The sequence below is a fragment of the Ammodytes marinus genome (genome assembly GCF_949987685.1).
Source record: "Ammodytes marinus genome assembly, chromosome: 23".
In the NCBI taxonomy this organism is placed as follows: Eukaryota; Metazoa; Chordata; class Actinopteri; order Uranoscopiformes; family Ammodytidae; genus Ammodytes; species Ammodytes marinus.
In genome coordinates, this window is record NC_137227.1 from 9,376,455 (window position 1) to 9,398,598 (window position 22,144).

The 22,144-nt window shown below is 39.2% G+C and overlaps 2 protein-coding genes across 2 annotated transcripts in view; one reads left to right on the forward strand and one right to left on the reverse strand.

Moving 5' to 3' along the window:
- arrb2b (arrestin, beta 2b) overlaps positions 1-6,232 on the reverse strand; it is a 10,551-nt gene extending 4,319 nt beyond the window's left edge. Inside the window, exons 1-7 of the mRNA XM_080051965.1 lie at positions 6,106-6,232; positions 2,070-2,100; positions 1,907-1,967; positions 1,318-1,362; positions 1,009-1,205; positions 484-611; positions 236-371 (exon numbers count right to left, since the gene is read on the reverse strand). Of these exons, the coding sequence (XP_079908091.1) occupies positions 236-371; positions 484-611; positions 1,009-1,205; positions 1,318-1,362; positions 1,907-1,967; positions 2,070-2,100; positions 6,106-6,128 (621 nt within the window). The 5' untranslated portion in view covers positions 6,129-6,232. The remainder of the gene's footprint in view (positions 1-235; positions 372-483; positions 612-1,008; positions 1,206-1,317; positions 1,363-1,906; positions 1,968-2,069; positions 2,101-6,105) is intronic.
- A 1,760-nt stretch (positions 6,233-7,992) lies between these two features.
- On the forward strand, positions 7,993-16,918 carry cd99l2 (CD99 molecule-like 2; the record flags this gene model as incomplete). Its single annotated transcript, XM_080052443.1, has 10 exons — positions 7,993-8,065; positions 11,266-11,322; positions 11,961-12,020; positions 12,198-12,341; positions 13,367-13,444; positions 15,008-15,079; positions 15,431-15,484; positions 15,610-15,729; positions 16,188-16,253; positions 16,857-16,918. 10 exons carry the CDS (start codon positions 7,993-7,995, stop codon positions 16,916-16,918), a joined length of 786 nt encoding a protein of 261 aa, XP_079908569.1.
- Between the last annotated feature and the right edge of the window lie 5,226 nt (positions 16,919-22,144).

Consider the following 22,144-nt stretch of genomic DNA (forward strand, 5'->3'; position numbering starts at 1 on the left):
TTAGCCACACAAACGAGTGAGTGAGCAAGTGAGCGAGTGACTGAGAGACTGAGTTATTGACTGTGTGTGTGTGTGTGTGTGTGTGTGTGTGTGTGTGTGTGTGTGTGTGTGTGTGTGTGTGTGTGTGTGTGTGTGTGTGTGTGTGTGTGTGTGTGTGTGTGTGTGTGTGTGTGTGCGCGTGTGTGTGTGCGTGACTGCTTGTGTGCTTGCGACTTGGTGTGATTGCATGTGTTACCTCCTTATCCAGTGAGGCCTCTAGGTGCAGAGCTCTGTCCGACATGAGGAAGCTGCGGCTGGTCTCCACCATGGGCTGTGGACCTGGTGTCTCTGGAGCATACTGGACCTTCCTGATCACTAGGTGCACAGAGTTCCTACATACAAAGCAGGTTCACGATCAAATACTTGAACATTCGTCACACCTTTAAATGCTCACCAACATGGTGTAGTGATTATAGAGAGATACATTGTGTGAATGTCTTGAACCTTTGGTGGACTTTCTCCTCCGCGGTCTTGGCACAGAATGCTCGGAGCTCATAGTCCACCCCACACGTCTTCCCGGTGTCCTCTGGCCCCGGCTGGAGGCTCACTGAGCAGGGCAGGTTGTGAGGGATCTGACACATCCAAACACATGAAAATAACACCCAGTGAAATCTAAACAGCAGCTTGAGGCGGATAGTTATACGACATACTTAAAAAGGTGCAGTCAGCGATTCTGGAGAAAGCTTTTTTGTCAAATTCACTTTTCGTTTGTCAAAATCAGTTAATATCTCTTCACGATCCGCTACCTGTCCGTTCAGTGTGTGTGCTGAAAGAAGTTCATTCACAGCCTAGGCTCTGGGTATGTTGCTAGCTAGGGTGGCAGGCCCCCTTTGTTTACATACCCTTCGTTAACATACCAGTTTACAGAGCCTATAGGCTAGCAGTGTTATTACACAGCATAGGTATGTAAACGGGTATTTCAACAAAGGGGCCTCAAAAAAGGTGATATAAAGTGCTCATAAGTCTTACAGTGAAGTGGAAGGGGTGTGCGTGCTGACCCAGCTTCTTGAGCAGCCTGTCTTGTAGGCGGCTCAGGGGCTTCTTGTCCTCCTGCAGAGGAGGGAAGGCCTGCAGCACGCTCACATGCAGGTCCTTTCTGAAGGACAGGCCCAGGACATCCAGGTCCTCACGCCCATAACGGAAGGCACACGTCAGAGTCACAAACACTGAGGATGGGACGGAGACAGAGATTCTATGTCGACGGTCCATCAGTTTAACAGACAGACAAATACTTTTTTATTCTAATTACGTTGTGTCTATATAGGCAAGTTTTCTTACCTTTTCGGTCTTTTAGATACTCTGGGTCCACAAGGAGCACTCCCTCTAGAGAACACACAAACACAGATACAGACAGAGAGACAGAGACAGAGACACACACACACGCCCACACCCACACACACACACACACACACACACACACACACACACACACACACACACACACACAATATTACTTATATACATATGTATGCATTGTGTATAAACTTTTGCACCCCAATTTGGAGACTAAGGAATCTAAACCAAACCAAACACTTCATAAAAGTCAATCTCATATCAGGGTGAGTCCAAATGTTCAGTCCTCACCATCCACTAACCTGTACTGAATCAAAATGTCACCCTTCCCCACATATGAACTGTCTTCTCACTAGTGATAAACCTGGAAGTTTCAGATTTTCAAAATACTAAAAAGGGACCTTGAATGCAGCATCAGTATTGGTTCAAGTCTAATCTGTCCCTGTATGTTTGTGTGTGTGTGTGTGTGTGTGTGTGTGTGTGTGTGTGTGTGTGTGTGTGTGTGTGTGTGTTCGTGCGTGCGTGCGTGCGTGCGTGTGTGTGTGCCTGCGTGCATGTGTGTGTCTGGACTTACCTACTGGATCTACGTGATTTAAGTGATCAACAAAGTCTCGCCTCCCTAGATAAACTGTGAGCTTTGGAAAGAAAAAGACAGACAGAAACAAAATGGAGTGATTAGGAGTCATTTGAGAGAGCAGGAACCAATGATAATCAGCCCTTCTCTCACACACACTAACCTTTGAGTTAGGGCTGGTCTTCTTGAAGACTCTGTAGGGAGAGGTAGAGAACATGTCTTTTTAAGAGAGGGTTATTTATGTGAAACTTAAATTACATGTATCATACCAGTAACCTGGGCTGAAGCCAGCTGCTTAGCAATGTAGCATTAAAGGTGGAGTCAGTTGATTCTGTAGAACGTTTGTTGACAAAGGTAATTTCTGTCAAAATCTGTGAATATCTCCTCACGATCCACTAACTGTATAGCCTACTGTGTGAGCACTGAAATAAATAACTAGTGTTAATACACAGCCAGGACTCTGTAAATGGTAAATACAGTTAGTTAGTGGATCTTATGTGGATGTTCGCTGGTTCTGTCAAAACAACATGCACTATTCAGAATCACTGACTCCACCTTTAACTGAGGATGGTGCAGTTTGTTGAGCGTGAACTAGACTACAGTGATGCCCCTAAAGTAAAACATCACCGTCCTGCACTCTATTGCTACGACTACAACATGTGAACTCTGAACTACCAATCGCTTGCCAAATAGCCTCAAATATTTGCTCATGTAGCTAAGACTGTGTTTCTGAATAAACAAGAGAATCCTTAAGGCCTGGGTGGAGTTCACAGATCACACATAGACAACCCCAAGCTGCTGTGAGTGTAGGGACTGTGGATATGATTACAGTCCGTCACATACCAACGGCGCTGTATAATCACTTCATATTTCCTGTCTTTCTCACACAAACAAACATGCATGCACGCACACGCGCACACACACATACACACACACACACACACACACACACACACACACACACACACACACACACACACACACACACACACACACACACACACACACACACACATAAACACCCTGCAGCAGTGAACCAATCCTGTAAACAAAAGCCAGCAGTTAGAAAGCAGCAGTGAATGCTGATAGCACAATGAACTGTAGGACAGGAAGTTCAACTTAATGTTTACTGGTTTCCCAACACTGATCCTGGATGACATTTTTCCTCACCAGTCCCTGCATGTGTAACAGAACAGAACAGATTCCACGGTAGTATGCCCAGTCCGTGCCTGATAACATTACGATAAGACGCAGGCTTGAACAAGTAAGATCCCCAGGGAGACATAAATCAGTACAATGGAAAATTGCAATGGCACTCAACAAATGAACAATAGCATTAAAATAGAGGAAATGTTTTTAAATAAAGACTCTAAAGAAACTACTCCAAACTCATATAGAGGAAACCTCCACCCTCTGATTGTCCCTCTGATTACACTGTTAGATATCGTCAATCTGTGGTGTATGGCCAGGCAAGATTGTTGTAATAGGACCATTCATGCCATATCAGTGGACTTAAGTTAATATATCAGCTGTACATACATTTGAGTGCGATCTGCATAATGAGAGTAAACATTGTGCCCGAGAATTGAGCCCTGGGGAACTCCATATCATTTTGCGTTTACTCCCATATACTGTATATTTACCAATAAGTGGCCACAAAACCAACTGATCTTTGAAGATGTCAGCTAAAAATAATGTAACAATATTCCCAATTAGATAAACTTATTTTCATGCAAGATCCAGAAATAGATTGAATAACCAATCATGTTCACATTTGTTTAGCTTTCTAATTTTATTTTTGAAGATTCAAAAAGTAATGTTATGTGTGGTGACTAAGTTTGTGTGTATGAAATACATTATGATATGAATGTATTTATATATTTTTCTTTTGTATTGTATGTGTTGAATTCTGAATTTTTGACCTGCCCAGAGACTGCAGACGGACATAAGCAAACTGTTCTAATATGGTACAAAGCATCTTTTCTCTTTTTATACATGTTCCCTGACTACTAAACTGATACATAAGTAATACAAGTACAACTGAAACTAAAAGTAGGTGAAAAGCAAAGCCACAGGAACAGAACAGAGTGTCTGCATTGAGTTAAAACAGGAAGTGGATGAAGTGTATTAGGGGAAATGTGGCCAGTGAATAGTGTGACTAAGTACAGGGATCAATAAGCAAAACCTTCAGGGTCCCCGTGCACGACCACAACAACAGCTTAAGAGCAAAACATTCTTGCTGTAAATGAACTAACCGGTCTAAAAGCAGAGCTGTTGTCAAGACCAAATTAGGCCTAGTCAGCTGTAACAAGTGAATGCACACCGCTGCACTTTGAACAACATTAGCATGGAATGTGCTGCCTTTACCATTCTGGGCAAAAGAAAACAGAGGCAAGGGGACAAAATGCACATCCTGATTATCAACACAACTGTCCTTCACTTCCTTAACACAGGACATGGGAACCCCTTCCTGTCATCCCTTTGTCCTAAGGGCAAAACACATCCAATCAAAATACAACGTCTCAGCTCAGCACGGTCCGCTGAGGTCAGCGTTTATAAGACAACTAAGTATAGGCTCTTCAAGGGAGGAGAATAAATCAACGTTGTGGTTTCTGTTCCCAACGCATATCTAAACTACCATGAGTGGTGTCAAAAGTAATTGGCATAAAGTTAAACCTTCCTCCTGTAGTCAGAATAATTTCATTATTTGTTCTGATGTTAGGTGAGGTGGCCTTTTATACAATATATAAAAAAATGCTTAAGGACATTTAGCATGTCCGTTCTGTGCTACTCTAAACATGGCGGTGCAAGACGGTGGAGTGTCCCGCATCCATGTATATAAAACGCTCGTTCGAATGTAATAAAAAAAAAATGTGATTATACACTTTTAAAAAACATACTTATGAATGTTATATTCCATTTCTAAGAAGTCTGTTCTGAAAAAAGCCAATTCCCTTTACATACTGCACCTTTAAAATGAGCTGGTACACCTCTGAACCTGTATTTCCACTCAAAACTATAGTCCAGTACCCAAAAGAATAGTCAAACAGGTGTTGCCTGCTGTTACTAAGCTAGTCCTTTTGTCCACTGGCCATTAAAAGATTGCCCTTCCTAATGCACTTTGATGACAGAACCAATCTACAGTTTATCTGAGGCTACAGCAGTCTGCTCATCCAATCAACTAGATATCTCCAAATGGTCATGACTTTTTAGAACAAAATTACATTTTGTATTAGTGTGTTAAGAAAATATAACTATGAGATTGGTCTTTTTTTTAGAAATGATCTAGCCTATTAAAAGCCAGTTTGAAAAGGACAAATTGGAACAGGAAGAAAAACACCTCCAATACTCTTATGTATTGACACCTTGCTATTGTTTTGAGACAACAAAAAGGTGAGCGTGATATTAATATTTTAGACTTTGGCGACTCCTAGTGCTACAATGGGAAAACAACCTGTCCATCCTTCTGTCGTCCACTGTCTGTCTTGTCAACCATCCTTCATGTTGCATTGATAATTATCATCATATTCAGAGATCAGTCTGTGTCTCCCTCAAAATACTACAATGCAGCCAACACCATGTTGAGTTAAAGTGCATTTCAATGGTTAGAATAAACGCTACACAATAATGTTTCCTTTCTGTAGAAAATGCAAGATCGCTTTGCCTTGTAAGCAGAGTGCTGTCACACAGTTGGACTATTTTCCTTCATTTTGGGACACGGAACTCCATCCACATCTGGGCAAAAAATAAATATTGTTATTAAGTCACTGAACCAAAAAACTGTCGCTCTATTCTTACAGCTAGTGCTTAACACCCACGTACGTCTCGTGTCTTCCTCATGTGAGGAAGTTACGCCAGAATCCTCTCTCCAGAGAGTTGATATCTGATGGCAAATTGACGCTGCGTTGCCTCTAGATTAGTCAAAACGGAGCCGCTGCATACACACATTTTTGACGTCCCCTATTCATTACGCCACATTAATCCATCAATCCGTATTTTTGGTTTGATTTATTCAACTGTCAGTTCTGCAAAAGTCGCGTGAGTGAGCCATGTTAAGACAGTTTCCATGACGCGCTGTAACCCCGCTTAACGTGCGCGTAAAATCGTCAGGCTGCCCAATGGATAGTTAGTTCCTTCTCGTGTTAACGGTCCACTCTTTGACAGCAAACGTGAATCAAGCAAGAGGAAGGTTGTCTTACCTGGTACCTGCTCTGTCCCCCATCGCCTTATTCCCGTGTGAACAGGGTTTCGTACTGGCTCTCTGTGCTGGTCCGCTACCACCTACTACTGCTGCTGCTGCTGCTGCCAGCTTTTTAGGAGCATCCTGCCCGTTTCCGCAGTTTAGGGACAAAAAAACACGCCTACATCATATGACACACATCATCCAAACACACTCCACTACTGTATAAACAGCGGAGGCTAAATCGACTGCGCTGTATCGGTCGTGCAGTAAAATGTCCCCTGCCGGATTTATTATTATAATTATTAGATTGTTAAAGGTGTAGTCAGCAATTCTGGAGAATGCTTGTTGTCAAAATGGGGACCAACTAGCAAAATGCACATTTACAGAGCCTAGGCTGTGTATTGTGACCTGATTTGTTTTTCAGCGCACACACAATATGGACATGTAGTGTATCATGACGAGATATTCACTGATTTCGACAACAAGCATTCAGCAGAATCGCTGACTCCACCTTTAACACAAAGAAAAGAGCCCAATTTAATATTTCGTAAGGGCTCACAAGCCAAACCAGACTTGGACTCGCCAGTATAATCTTTTTTTTTAAGCTCACCGTTTGTATTTTTGTAGAATCTTATCTGAAAAGTAACTATATCTGCAAAACAAATGTATAAAAAAGGGGATTTTCTCTGTGTTAAAAAATATGTAGAACATTGCGAAGTGATTCAACATGGCTATTTTTCTTTAAGAACAATGCATATCCAGAGCAAACGAATGGTAATCCATTGGTCATCATCCTATATGTACGAAGTTAAAGGTCAAGCAGGGTCAGGTGTTTTACGAAGGCAAACCTCCACAAATAGCCTGATGTTCGAAGAGAAAGCACAAGAGCTCTGGGGGAATATGCAGTGTTACTAAGCATTACCTGACATAAATGAGTAGAGATGGGGAGGGAGGTGGACAGAAGAGCTCACTGTATCAGTTAAGTAAAGATTGTGCCTGACTTTAGCAATTGTATGTACGTGAAAAACAACCTAAAGGAACCGTTTATAAAGTAAATGAAATGAAATTGGTCCGAGCACAGACCCTTGTGGCACTCCGTGTCATTGTTAATTTGTATAAACTGAAATCGATCTGATAAGGAAAGGGCTTAAAGGTAGGCTACATTGTGTATCATTTATTGGCATATTTTAGAACAGACTCAGATGAGATTAAATAAAATATTTATATAAGTAGGCCCTATGTTTGAATCAGTGTATAATTGCTTGAAAATAAAAGTTTAAAGGTGGACTCTTGAGAACACTTTCCAAAATCTTTTTTGTCAATATCTCTCCTGAAGATCTGCTACCTGTCAGCACTTTGTTTACGCTGGTAAAAGATCTGGTGTTATACACAGCCTAGGCTCTGAAAAGTGGTATGTAAACAAAGGGGCCCACCACCCTAGCAAGCAACAAACCCATTTACAGAGCCTAGGCTGTGTATTAACACAGGATATTTTTTTCAACGCACAATCAGTATGACTGTTAGCATATGTTGGGGAGATATTCACTGATTTTGACAACAAGCATTTTTCCAGAATAGCTGACCCCACCTTTAAGCTTTGATTGTTTTTGTTAGGCCTATAACATATTTCAGTTTGTATAGTTGGCATTGCAAAAATCCAACCCTGCCATGCTGCAGACCCACATTTGGGTTTTAATTTGAAGTAGACCGGAAGTGGCTGTCTACATGTGGGAGTGTAAAGTGGATGCCATAGTGAACGCCTTTTTTTATGACTGCGGCTCTAGCGGCGAGACGAAGCTTGAACGATACTCACTGCAGACCAGACCCAGACACAGGCCCGTTATTTCCCCAACCTCGTTGGATATTTCTCAGTTTGTGGTTGTTGAGTGCGGACACTAGAACCATGACTCCCCGCTCTGTGTGCTCGGCATGCCCGCTACTGCTGCTGCTACTGGCGGCCCTGGTGCCTCTGGAAGGTAAGGGGGCTTTGTCCTGCTGCACAGCACACCTCGACACATCCACGTTCTCCCTCTTTTGTGCGGCACTTTATTCAAGGCCGAATAGCGGTACGTCTATACCGGCATGGAACCAGACATTAAAGGGACAGAACGCAGAGATCCACTTAATAGGCCTACATTTCCACTCATTTATCCTTAGTTATAACACATTTTAGAGATTTTATAACTAAAGCTTAAATCCGTTATTATGGCTGCCTTTGATCTTGGTCCACGATATGACTGATGCTGATGTTAACCAGCAGCTGTAATCGGTTTAGTAGCCTAATTATACATTGTTACAGAAATGAGTCTATATGAATTATTAAAGTAGGTCTAGTAATTTGATAGTGATACAGCAGATAATACTAGGCTATTATAGATGAAAGGGATGTGGCACCACCCACAGTAACCTCTGCCTGTCTGTCGGCCTGGATTACAGCTGAACAATGTGCACGTGCCATGCTTCAGATGATGTCACTGGCATTGGCCGTGATGATGAATAAGAAAAAGTTGGTCACCTTAAGCTAAAGGTGAATTATTTAAACGCAAACCTCCCATGATCTCACTCTGAAATGCACCATCCATACAAGCAGGTGCAGGGACCACTGTGTGTATGTATGATATTAGCCTAAGGATTTAAGGTGTGGAGTGATGGAGTGAAAAGCTGCAGTCATAAAATGAATCAAAAATGAATCCAACCAGAGGCCTGCCTATAGCTACTATAAATGCAATGCTGCAAAATATGCAAATGCGTTTTGTTGATCTTGTGAATGCATTTTTGGTGACCATGCCAGGAGGCTGGGATTAGGCAGGTAGAATATTCAACATATTAATGCCTGGTGGTTTATGCAGTGTTTCCCCTAGAATTGTTTTTAGGCCCGGTGGTAAAAGCTGATAAAGAGTATGCGCGCGGCGTGCGTACCAAATTTGTTGTAGAAATTGACCAAAAATAACTGTATTATGGATGAGCCTCTTTTGACAGCCCGCTACAAATCAGGGCATAGGGTTATGCCTTCACATTCGGTACGTTTGTACATTTTGTGTTTCCCTCAGGATTTTTTGAGCCTGCTGGGGGAGAATGGACCTTCTAGTGGGGTCTTGGGGCATGCCCCTGCGGAAGAAAACCTTTACCTTTTTAAAGTTAAATGCATCAAACTGGTGCACTTTGAGAAGCTAAATCTGATTTTATTTTTTTTGCTCTGTAAACAGCTGTCATATGTCCTGCCTAAAACAATTTTATGGAATAATTTGGAGACACAAGCCATATAAACTATTGAAGAAAAACACATAGATATGAAAATAAAATACAATAAACACGAAGACCTAATATAGACAGGTATATCCTGTCTAGTATTACTTTCTGGAATAATCTGGATCATGAAACATTTTCTTTAATTTATCAAATATTCATTTAAAATAAATGAATTAACCTAGGCTACACATCATGATTAGCCTATCAATCAAAATGTGTGCAAAATAAGCAACATTTTGTATTCCAACCCATTATATTTCATGTAGCCTAGTTCTCAATTTAAAACATAAAAATAAAGTAGCATTGAAAATACCAAAAAATAAAGCTTGTAGGGCTACTATAGCCTGCTGTTTTCAAGATAACTTGCTGCTCTGTCTCAGCTGTTGATACATATTGGTTGCCATGGCGACGTAGCGACTTTAACTTTCTAAGTTTTGCTCATCACTTTTTCCTGTTCAACTCCCTGTTACTGAGTCCTAAATATCTCCAGTGTAGCCTATGCCATAGACCTATAAAGGAAGGTTCTTTCTCGTCAGTTTCCCTGTTTGACATGTGCGCTCCGAATGCACACGTGCATCGCGCGGCGTAGCGCAGATAAAAAAAAAAAAAAAAAAAAGATAATTTTTTTTTTTTTTTTTTTTTTACATTTTTTTTTTTTTTTTTGGGCAGCTGTTGGCCTGGCGGGGGGTCCCGTTGGCCTGGCGGGCCCGCCAGGCCTGTATAATGGTAGGGGAAACACTGTTATGTATTATAAAAAATAATAGTTATATAAAGTTAAATTAGAGGGTAGGACTTGCATCTCTGGCCAGAACTGCTGGGGTTTCCAGGCATGCACATATCTGGATTGTATAGATATTCTTTTTTATTTTTTAAATGAATTCTGACAGCTAGATTCCTGGTTTCTCTCACTGAAGCTCACATTCACTGCATGAAGCTCATTGGAATCAATTTGATGTGAGCTAACTAACATGTGGCCAGCGTTTGCTGTGCACACAGTCACACACAGACAACGTATTGAGGCGAGACACATGTAGGTGAATGGGGTCACATTTTTAATTTCATCATGAAATTTTGCCAGTCGATACTCACATAAAGTAATATTCTTTTTGTATCATCATTTTTTTCAGAAATATGAAGATTTGGCAATATCTAACTGATTATGCTTCTTTCTTTCTTTTCTACAACTTACTAGAGTCCAAAGTTATTACCTGACAGGTTTAGGATACAGCCCTTTTCATTTCATAAATTAAAAAATACTATCTACAGGTTTCTAAAAATGGGTTTTCAACATGTTTTTTAGAACAATAATGCTGGGAATGATTATGAAAAGTTTAGTTGATGTAAGTGCTTTAGAAGTTAAGATTTTTGGTTCAAGGTATTGAAATAATACTAATGTTGAGATAATGGATGTTAAAGATGTTGTATAGGAGAAGTATATACAGAGACAAGGTTTAGCCAAATAAACACCAACATGTTCATTTTAGATGTATAAGCATGAAATAAGACATGTTATAGAAGCAAAATCTCAAAATTGACTGTAGTGTATCACCTTAAATGCCAATATCTATTCATAACTAAATTGCTATCAATAGCTGAATAAATAAGGTTGGAGTACATAACGAAATTATCTTCTTTTGTAGCATTATCTGAACAAACCTGTTTTACAACACTTTTCGTGTGCTAATCAAATCAATCCTTATCGGTATACATTTCATAGTCAGTGATAATGCTGATGAAAGTAGCAGTGAGGAGGATTAGTGCACTATAGCCTGGGGTTTTGTAACACCAGTCAGGCCTGGGCAACTAAGCACTAAAAGGGCCTTTGCTCCACAAAATACAGGAAGTGATTTCTAATGCATGTGTTGGTTAATGGGTCAGAATCATCATTCTAACATGTATTCTTCTCTCTGTCCTCTCTGTACCACAGTGCTGTCTCAGGACCTAGACCTAGCTGATGCTCTGGGTGATGATGATGTTAAACCAGGTAGGTACAACAGAACACCTGTTTCAACGTTAAAGGGATAGTTCAGCATTTTTGAAGTGGGTTTGTAGCAGAAGTCAGCCTTGTACTGTTGCAGAGGGGGCCAGAAGAAATACTGTTTTTCTGCCACGTATATTTGAATTTGAATTTTTTATTTTATTTCAGACATATCAAAAACAATACAAAACAAAATGAAAAGCATAAAAATACAATAAACAAAATGTATGTTTAAATGACTTCACAAAAATAAAAAAATAAAACATTATTTGTTATAATTATCTGTATTGATGTGATATGACTGAAAAGGAGCAGGAAGAAGTATATACTTATTTAATCCTACCCCTTTTCCATAGTAAAAAAAATAAAAATATTTATTATATTCACTTCTTGAATATATAAATGGTTACCTAAAAATGTAATATTTGGCCCACTCTGAAACAGTACAACGCCCAAAGTCCACATGAAGTCATGTCGGTTATCTTCAGATGGAACTGTAAGATTTCTGTAACACGAAGCATATCCTAATGCGTGAAAATGTGTAGCATGAATTCCAAAAACGTCAAATATCCAATATGTACTAAAGAAAGAATTTACCTTTAATTCATCAAATAAATATAAAGGGTCATCTTTCCCTTTCACAGCAGTGACCCCTGCACCAAAGCCTGCAGCACCAGCAGTGCCAGCAGGGGGAGCAGGAAAAGGTGAGGAACCTTACATATCTATCATTCAATTCAGAATCATGTTCTTTCTTTCATTTTCTATTTCCGGCTTTGACAGACAGACCTTATTTGCTGAACATGTGTGAAACGCTTTAAAGTGTATTTGTTCTGAACTCAGTGGATGTCTATACAATACCACGCTGTCCCTGTTCTCTGCAGGGCTTGATCTGGAGGATTTCTTCGATGCTACTACCACTATCGCCACCACCAAAGCCCCGCCCAAGGTTGTTGTTCCTAAGGTCCCCGCAGCAGCCACCAAGGCCCCCGCCAAGCCCAAGCCCAAGCCAGGAGACTCAGCACCAGGTCTTTATATTACGTTGATTACAACCAGGCTCATAGGTTATTTCATTAAATGAGTAGATCACGTAATTTGTTCATTCTACTTAATCTAATCTGTGTACACACACGAGAGAGACGGCAACAAAGTCACCCGTGTGTGAGCCGCCAAACAGAGGATGAAAAACAACAGGGCGCTGCCTAGCTGTCAGATCATTCTAAAACACACATAAACAAGTGAGGCATTCAGGGCCCTCAATTGAGTGTAGGAAACCCTGTAATCCTCAGAGCTGAACAAAATCACTAGAGTTACTCGTGGAAAACGGCGAAAATAGACATGAACCGTTTATTCATAATTTTGTTGTCATATGAATTATTATTATCATTATTGTTATTATGACGATTTTTATTATTATTATTATTTCAAAACTACAATTCCCTTTGGGGATAAATTATGAATAAAGTTCAACAACAGGTTATGGTTATGGCACCTGCAACTCTTACTCTTTACTGACATAATGGATCTATAGGATAAAGCTTATACGTGGGCACAGATGTTCATACTGTAAAAGAGCTGAAGTCAAATCTACATAGGAAACCAAATATTTTACCGTACTGGCCTTTGTTTTCGATTGCTTCAAAGACTGTTGAGTTGTTTCAGTTGTGATCATCCTCTGTTAAAGGTGGAGTCAGTGATTCTGGAGAATGCTTGTCATCAAAATCACTTTTTTTGTCAAAATCAGTGAATATCTCCTCACTATCCATCACCTGTCTGTACTGTCCAGTGTTAATACACAGCCAAGGCTCTGTACACAGGCATATTGCTAGCTACAGACACACAGTTTACATACCAGTTTACAGCGCACACACAGTACGGAGAGGTAGTGGATGGATCGTGAGGAGATATTCACAGATTTTGACAGAAAGTGATTTTGAAAACCAGAATCGCTGACTCCACCTTTGCAGCTTGTTTTTTTTTCTATTTCTTTTAACTTCTGCTTTTGCTTTTAATTTGCCAATATCATTGACCCCTGACCTTTTGACCTCTACAGCTGGCGATGGCTTTGACCTTTCTGACGCCCTGGACCCCAACAATGACATTGGCGGAAAGGATAAGAACAAGGGGCAGGGTTAGTGTAGTCGCCCACTATTCATGAGGTCAAATGACCTACATGAATGACTAATTTCATGATGTGGAATTCAAAGTCCCAATGTGTGGAATGTGAATATAGTTGAATTATGTTCTACACATAGGGCCTTTAATAGAAAGTGTATCATTCTCTTTACAGCACAGCACACTGCACTACCTTTTGCCATTTCCTAGCTTAGCACTTCTTACATGCCACCTGTGTCTCCGTTCAGGTCCTTTGTAAATAGAGCAGTTTTATTTAGTCATGGTTCCCTTCAAGTATCTCCAAATCTCCAAAATATTTATTTCAATTTTCTAGTTAAGATTTCAAACTAATACACAGTTGTTCTATCTCCACCATTTTGGTTACATTTATCTCCCAGGTAAGTGTCACCACGAGACTGAACGATGAGCGTGTGATTTCATTTAATAGAAATAATATTAAACAATAATCCTTCAATTGTTGTAACATTTTAAACTAAAACATTTAAGAATCTGAACTACCCACCACTACAGAGTAGAAATGAAACAGTATCTGACTATTAACTGTTACATTTTACAGCCTGACACCGTGGCATTTTACAGGTTCAAGTTAAGAATAAATAAGTTGTTTAGCTCCATAATCAGATAGTGTCCATAAATACAGAGTGATTTATAACTAAATTTGAATTAGCTTTACAGTGTTTCAAAGAAATATCTATGCAGCAGATATACAGTAAGATTTTCGTCGGTTGTTGTAACATTCATTTGGTTAGTAAAAGGACAGTCAGCCAGAAGACAAGACATACAGTGTGTGAGAATAAGCACTCTGTGCTACACATGAACTCAATAACACTCTACCAAGTCATTTATCTTCTGGAGAGGGAGCTCATTGTTTTCATCTGTTGCTCATCCTCCCACTCCTTTAGAAGTCCATCTCCATATGCTCCATACTGAATATTTGTATTGCATCCATTCCCTTGCATGTATGTATGTATGTATGTGTGTATGTATATATATAGATCTGGTATGCCTGAAACTATGGATAAATTTAATAATTTGTATTAAATGTACCATGATGTACAATCACATAATAAGCTGTAATACTGCTGGTGATCACCTTTTAAATATATTATGTATACCGAGTGTTAGAATTAGACAAACATATGGACGTACTGTATATGTCCACTATTATTTAATTGCAGATATGTTGCTATCGCTGTATAAGTTGTAAATGCCGGTCTTAAGTTTTATATAGACACTGTAAAATGATCCGCTTAGTTCATATTGTATTCAAAAATATTTTTCAAACTCATTTTCAGTATTAGATGGCTATTATTAGTATACATTTTTCCATCTTGTAAAGAGACACACATTTTATTATGTTCAAGAGAGTAGCTTAACCACGGTCCACCTTACAATACACTAAATGGACAGAGTGTCTGTGTTATCAACCCCGCCAATGACAGCTGAAGCTATGTGTCCTGTCGCTTTAAAAAGCTTCCTTTACAGTAAGTGTCAGTTATTCATTGATTGAGTCCATTCTTCCTCAGCATGTGATGATGTTCTGGTTCACCTCTTTCAGGTGGTGGTTGGTCTGACAGTGATCTGGCTAACGTGGGCAAAGATGACGGCTACAACCCAGACAAAGGCAAAGGTAATGTCTGCATCTGCACAGAAGTTCCATGTATAACTGGCCGCCATAGAAGAGACCCGTTCAACATTTTTTATTTTGAGCCTTTTGTCTCTCCGGCTCAAGAAAAGGCAACAGAAACCATTCCTGTAACTGTGCGTGCTATTTTGATATAGAAGTAGGCAAAGGTCGCTCGTCCAGGTTAGCTTAGCTCAAAGACTGGTAGTAAGGGGAGCAGGTCCAAAGATAAAATCACAACATCACTAAAGGCTCCTTTGAGCCAGAGAGTGAAGAAAAAAAAGATAAACATTTAAAAATGTTGAACTATTCCTTTAACAGTTCAAACTAAACAGAGCTACTTCTGTTTTTCCACAGGTGGACGTCCAGGTGGTGACAGGGACCATATTAATCAGTATGATGACAACAGTGGTGGGTTTACTCTGGCTGTACTGTTTGTTCAGAGATGCACATCTGTTTGTTTGGCTTCATAAGCTTACGGTGTGTCTGTGTGTGTGTGTGTGTGTGTGTGTGTGTGTGTGTGTGTGTGTTTTCAGAAACAACAGCAGAGGTGGGCACCATTGCAGGCATTGCTAGCGCGGTTGTCATGGCGCTTGTGGGCGCGGTCACCAGCTACATCTCTTACCAGAAGAAGAAGCTCTGCTTTGGCATACAACGTAAGGCTCCTACATCACTGTTATGTGTTTCAGAGAATATATATTCCTTTAGAAACTGTTCGCTTACATATTAACTTTGACAACTTTGAGATACTGTAATATGCCACCGTTGAGTTAAGATATTGGTTGGCTTCAGCGGCCATAACAAGCCGTTAAAAAAAAACATGAAATATTTAAGTTGCAGGTGGAGTTTGAAGAACAACTGAATTTAGGTTCCAATAGTCACAAAAATGAGCACTTATGTAGAGATGAGTTGTTGCTGAGTACAGGTGCAGCTGTTTTGTAGCTAACTGAATAGTCTCGCACAGCCAAACCAAACAACAGCTGGTTGTATGGTCTGGAACCAAGCTATATCGTCAGACTACTAAAAGAACACTTGAAGGGGTAGAACCAGTCGTAAAAGCATTGGGTACATGTGTTTGTAAATGCTCACTAAATGTGTTGTTGTGTCATGACAGAGAGCCTGAACGCTGACATGGTGAAGGCTGAGAACCCTGAGGCTGTGGTGGCTACAGAACCACAAGGTGAGCAATTTGAATATTAAATGATATAATTATATCAATACTATATTTGTATTGATGTATCTTTTATTAATTTACTGTATTTCTCATAGAATGTAATCTAAAGGACAGGTTAACATATTTTCAAGTCAGTCTTAAAACGATAGCCAAGTTCCCATATGAACATTTAGACAGATTTTGCCTTAAATAATCTTTAAAAATCCTCCTGTTCATTCCTGCCATGACATCATCCCTTCCCCACACACTTTCGGTGTTGTGATAAAGTCCACGTCCCTTGTTCTGTGCATGAATATATATATATATATATATATATATATATATATATATATATATATATATATATATATATATATATATATATATATATATATATATATATATATATATATATATATATATATATATATATACATATATATATTTAAGCTGATCTGGAGTCAAAATGAGGCTCCAGTGGTCAGTTAGATAAATGATCCACCAGGGTATCACTAGCACATTTGCAGAAATGTTGATAATTAATAGAGAAATTAAATGATACTACCTGTAAATGCAATGTAATGTCTCTTGTCATTTGTAACAGCTGTTTTTTTTTTTTTGCCTCTGCAGTTCAACAGACTCTCCTGGAGCCAGCCAATGCTGAACCTCCAACTGAGGAGAATGCTGTGTAACACACACACACACACACACACACACACACACACACACACACACACACACACACACACACACACACACACACACACACACACACACACACACACACACACACACACACACACACACACACACACACACACACACACACACACACACACACACACACACAAGTCCTTGTTGATCTTGAAGCTCTGTGCTGCAGACATTGGGATTTGTATTCCAATGTTGAATGAACACACATAATCTTTTTTCCTCTGCTGTAAACATGGTGAATCGAACATTGCCAAATGTATGTGTATATACTGTATTGTAATTTATTGTTAACTGAAGAACAATAACCTAGCGATGTTGGTTTCCAGTTTGCCAGCTTTCAGCATGTAGTCCGTGGTTTCACTGCTGTAAGCTGGGCCTTTGTTGTAGCATTTTGAATATTGGAGTTAATTGATTATGTGTTGAAGCATATAGGTACGTATGGTTGCCCGTCAAATAGTTCCTGATTCATAAGGAGTTAGTCACATTAGTTCACTGATTGATTGAATTGTAGGACACTGAGAAGACAGTTAGTCAAAAGCAGAGGCTTATAATGGTTTGCAAAGCATTTTGGGAATTTTTTAGGGGGCCCAACTTCTTGCTTTGAGACACGTCCCTTTTTGTTGTGACTTGTAAGTGAGCAATATCTCATCAACTGACGTTGAATAGAGTTGCTTACAGCCTTTCTCAGTTTTCCTCCTTTTTACACATAGCTGACTTTTTGTCACAAATCATACATGTTACATTAGTCGATCAAATCTAAATCAAAACTCTGACAAGACTTCTGGAAGAACATCTCAGAATTTTTCTACAGATAACTATTCAAAGTCTTGTGGCGCCTGATTATAGAGTCACTTGTGAAATGTTGTGATAAATGGTCACATAATGTAGTCATTTATTATAAGCTGTAGCTAGTTAACTTCATAACAGATAGACTTTATAACTGTTAAACTAAGGCGAAGCACCTACTTAAATAACTGAAGTTCCATCATGTTATATTGATGGTAACTAACATTATGAGTTTATCTTAAACGTACAAAATGTGACATTTGTTTTGTGAATTTTCAGTTGACTCTTTATTGTTTACGAGGTCATAATCCTGTCTAAATTACATGAGTCACATCCTAATGCTCTATCTACACCCTCCTAATGTTGTATCTTAATGTACAAAGTTGCCTTATTCAGGTTTGGATCTTTTTTTGCAGTGGAAAAAATAAGGCCTCTAAACTTATTTTTTTTCTTACAACATGTGACTTTTTATAGTGTAAATAGCTTAATTTTGAAAGTAAAATATTCTGTTTTTCCAACTAGCCTTCAGTGAAAATGCCTAATGAAGGAAGCCTGGAAGAGCTTGTTTTCTTTAAAAGCTGTGATGGTGAGAAAATGGAAAATATTAAAGTTCAGTCCTGTAACGCTGAGTTCAGGGAATTCAATGTAGCGGCAAATATGAATTCTCGTCAAATCGACGAAGCATAAAAACCATGCTAGCTAAATCCGTTCCACTGTAGTAAAAATGCACAGCGCGTACCTCTCTTTCTTCATTATTTAAAAGGGATCTTCGGTAACAGTAAGCTATTTGACCAAGAGCAAAACGTTGCCACTTCCGGATAAAGCAGGCTGTGACGAGGCTCGCGGATAGGCAGAACATTTGTGAAATGTGAATTTTTTTGAAGATACAACTTCTACAGGACTTGTTAGCTAGAATTGTTTCTATGTTTTATTTTATTAGCTTTGGGGTGCCAGTGTGACTGCCTTTATCTCTATCTCTGTTCCATGGCGGCCATTTTCTATTTACATCATTGTAGCAGTTGTACTTTGAAGATTACCTTGTGTGATAATGTTATGCTAGTTCTATACACATGCTAAATCCATTTTAGATAATGTAGACCAGAGAGCTAATTGGCCCACGCCTTTTTTGGATGCCCCAAGCAGTAATGGTAAAAGAAAAAAAATACAACATTTTAAAGTATCCCGAGGAGACCAGTCAAGCGATTTTTCTTACCAAAATGTAATGTGTATATCATTTTGGCCTAAAAGACATGTTTAATGCATGTGAGGAAGATTCTGTTCTATAGAATTAGACAAAGGTGAAATCAAGTGTATGGGTAGATATACATAGAGTATTACATAGCCCTATGCAAATTATTTTACATACATTTCAAGCCCAATATTTTACAATTATTGTCTCAGTATCAGTCAAACTGGTTTGTATGAGGTGTAAATACAAACAAAAGTGTTGCTGTGATGTTTTACACCCACCCTTTGGTAGATGGTCGCAAAATGGCCGCCAGTAGAACAAGATTTTCTATTGCGGTAATTGTAAAAGATGAAAAGATGTGAGAAGTCAGGGAAGAGCTTGAGGCACTGGCACAAAGACAGTACTGGTTTAGATAATATGCATTGGGGAAAAAAACCTCTTGAGTTATACTTAGATAAAGTTAGCAGTGATTAGCGTTAGGATCTTGAATAGTGTCATAACAAGTGCTTTTGGAAAGCTGTGCTGGTTGTACATATTTCTGTTAGCGGTTCTATGTTTGTACTATTAGCGGTGTATGAGCATTATTATGCTCCATATTAACCTATACTCTTAAGTGTGTGTGTGTGTTTACACTCGGTTCACCTGCTCTTTTTACACTTTGTACCCGACTTGACTTTTCCTAATAACTGAAGTTGTTTTTTGTAGCTAGTTAGTCTTGTATGTTCCTGAATGAGAGATCTTCTATTTAAGGAAGACCCGGGCTGCATCTGAAATCATTCACTGTTCTCTATACTGTCTGTTGTTTAATAGCACTGCTCCAATTATTTAACCCTATGTAGTGGACTTAAATTATCCAAAAGTGTAACATAGAACCTAATGAATAATGCCACATCCATGGCATGTTTGATGGAAAGATTTTATCACTTGGGAATGTTAACTTTATCAGAGGACAAATTGTTTGATTGCTGTTGGTTTGGAGAGGATTTAAAAATACTGTGCATATCACAACCGATCAATTCAATTAGTGTTTGTCTACCCTGAATGACATAGTGTGGTTTCTGTAATTGTTTGCTTAATATGTAGCCTCTTCTGTATTTCAGAGTTGGATATTTCAGAACAAAGATTGGATGATCACAATTCGTTGTTAACATGCTGAGTAGTGTGTGATAGAATAGTCTGGAAGTGAAGGATTTTGGATTTTGAACACTGTTGTTCGATAATGTCATTTCAGATAAGCAGTGAGTATGTGTTGTATGAGTTGTGAAAAGTGTTGGTGGCCTATAAAAGCATGTGTGTTATGTATCTGACAGGATGCAGCACAGTCCTACATGAATATACCACACCGCAGCGCAATCTCCTCCATGTTGCCTTGGAAAAGCAGACGCTTCTTCTACCCACAATCCCTTGGTGGCGCTCCTTCGCTAACAGTCCTTAAATACTCCGCTGCTAGTCAGTCGTCTGAACACTGCTCAGAGGCTGGTTGCAAAGATAGGCTATTGTCCATGGTAAAGAAACAACAGTTAGACAGTGTGTTGGTTTACCATACACTAACTAAGCCTCTTTACCCTCATTCCCTACAACAGAATATTAGAATACTTTTTTCTCATAATATAACAACTTTAGAACGGTTTGGAATGGTTTTTTTCCGTAAAATTGTGTCTCTTTAAATTAATTACGACTTTTTATTGTAATTTACAACTTTAAATATTATGAACCCTGACTAGTGTTCGAGAACCCCTAGTGGTCGGAGTAACAAACGGTTCCGCTCACCTTGTATGAGCCCTGCATGGATAACCTCTCTGCCCTGTCGGCTGTAATTCAAATGGTGCTTTTCTCTCTTTGCCTTATACGCTGCACACAGCTCCAACAGGGGCGCGCCATAGTATTCAATGTAACATCCCGTATAGCTGCACCTGGCTGGCTGTTTGGTCAAGCTTAGGCTGAGAGCTGAACTTCCCTCACAGGTCAAACACAAGACTACAAACCTTTCCGTTTCCTGAATGTATAAAAAATATCTAGCGAAAAACCTTTGGGGCTTGTAGCAAAAATACAAATTCACCAAAGATGTAGCATTGATTGAGATTAATTTTGGCTTTACGTAATGAGATTGAATCATCTGTTTGAAAGAAAACGGTTTTGAAATTGAAAACTGAATGTTGCACAGAGAAGTCCTCAGTGTCTTAAGTGCAATATCGAAATGAGTTTGATGTTTGGATGAAGAATTGATGGATTCGAGTGAAGAGAAGAATGTCTAGGAATGATTTTTTTTACGTCCATTAAAAGGACAATACACATGCACCTGATAGGCTCACTCAGATACACAATGTGTTAAGGACTCATGTTATTATTGGCTGTGGTTTAAAGCTGCTTTAGCCTGGAAACACACAGCACCTTTGTGGCGAATGGTTAAGTTGTAAGGTTCCTCCTGTAAATAGTCAGGTTTGTTTGGATAGCTGTAGACTGGTGCGGTGTTCTCTCATTAGGGGTTGAGTCTGTTGTGGTGATGGATCACAGCATTAGACTTATTTGAAATGTACAAAGAAGCCGGAGTGGTGTAACTAGCCAAATTAGGTTTAGGGACCACGTAGTTTCTGGAGAGGAGGGTAATTTACTAAGCATGCTTCAATAATCAAGACACATTTTATACAGCCATTACTCTAGCACTGTTTCAAGGCAACAACAGAACTGCAAAGTGAAAAGCAGTCCACTTGAGTTGCATGAGAAATGGAAGTTATCGGATCAATCTGATGTACCCAAATATTTACACTTGACAATTCAGACAATGTAGATATGCGTCTAGGAGCACTCCAAACTGTACCATTGTATTAGGGTTTAAAGGTGCACTATGCAGTTTCAGGGTAGGGAGATTTGTTAACATTTGCAGAGCCTGCAGTATGTTTACAAAACATATTTTCTCTACATGTAATTTAGTTTTGAATAATTCTACCACAAATCAAAACTAAATGATTTAGAGGCGTCTGGAACCAAACGTAAGACTAGAATATATTTGTCAACAACAAATGGTGGGCCCTGCTGCTGAAAACAACAACAGATAAACTGTTTCTTTCAAGATAGCTTTCTAACTTCAGACAGTGTTCTGGGGATCCAATTCTCCTTTGAGGAAAGTTTGTTTATTCAGTTATGAGAATATACCTTAGAAAATGTTAATTTCTCTGACACACCCAAAGTTACATAGTGCACCTTTAATGCTTTGGCTCACAACTTTAAA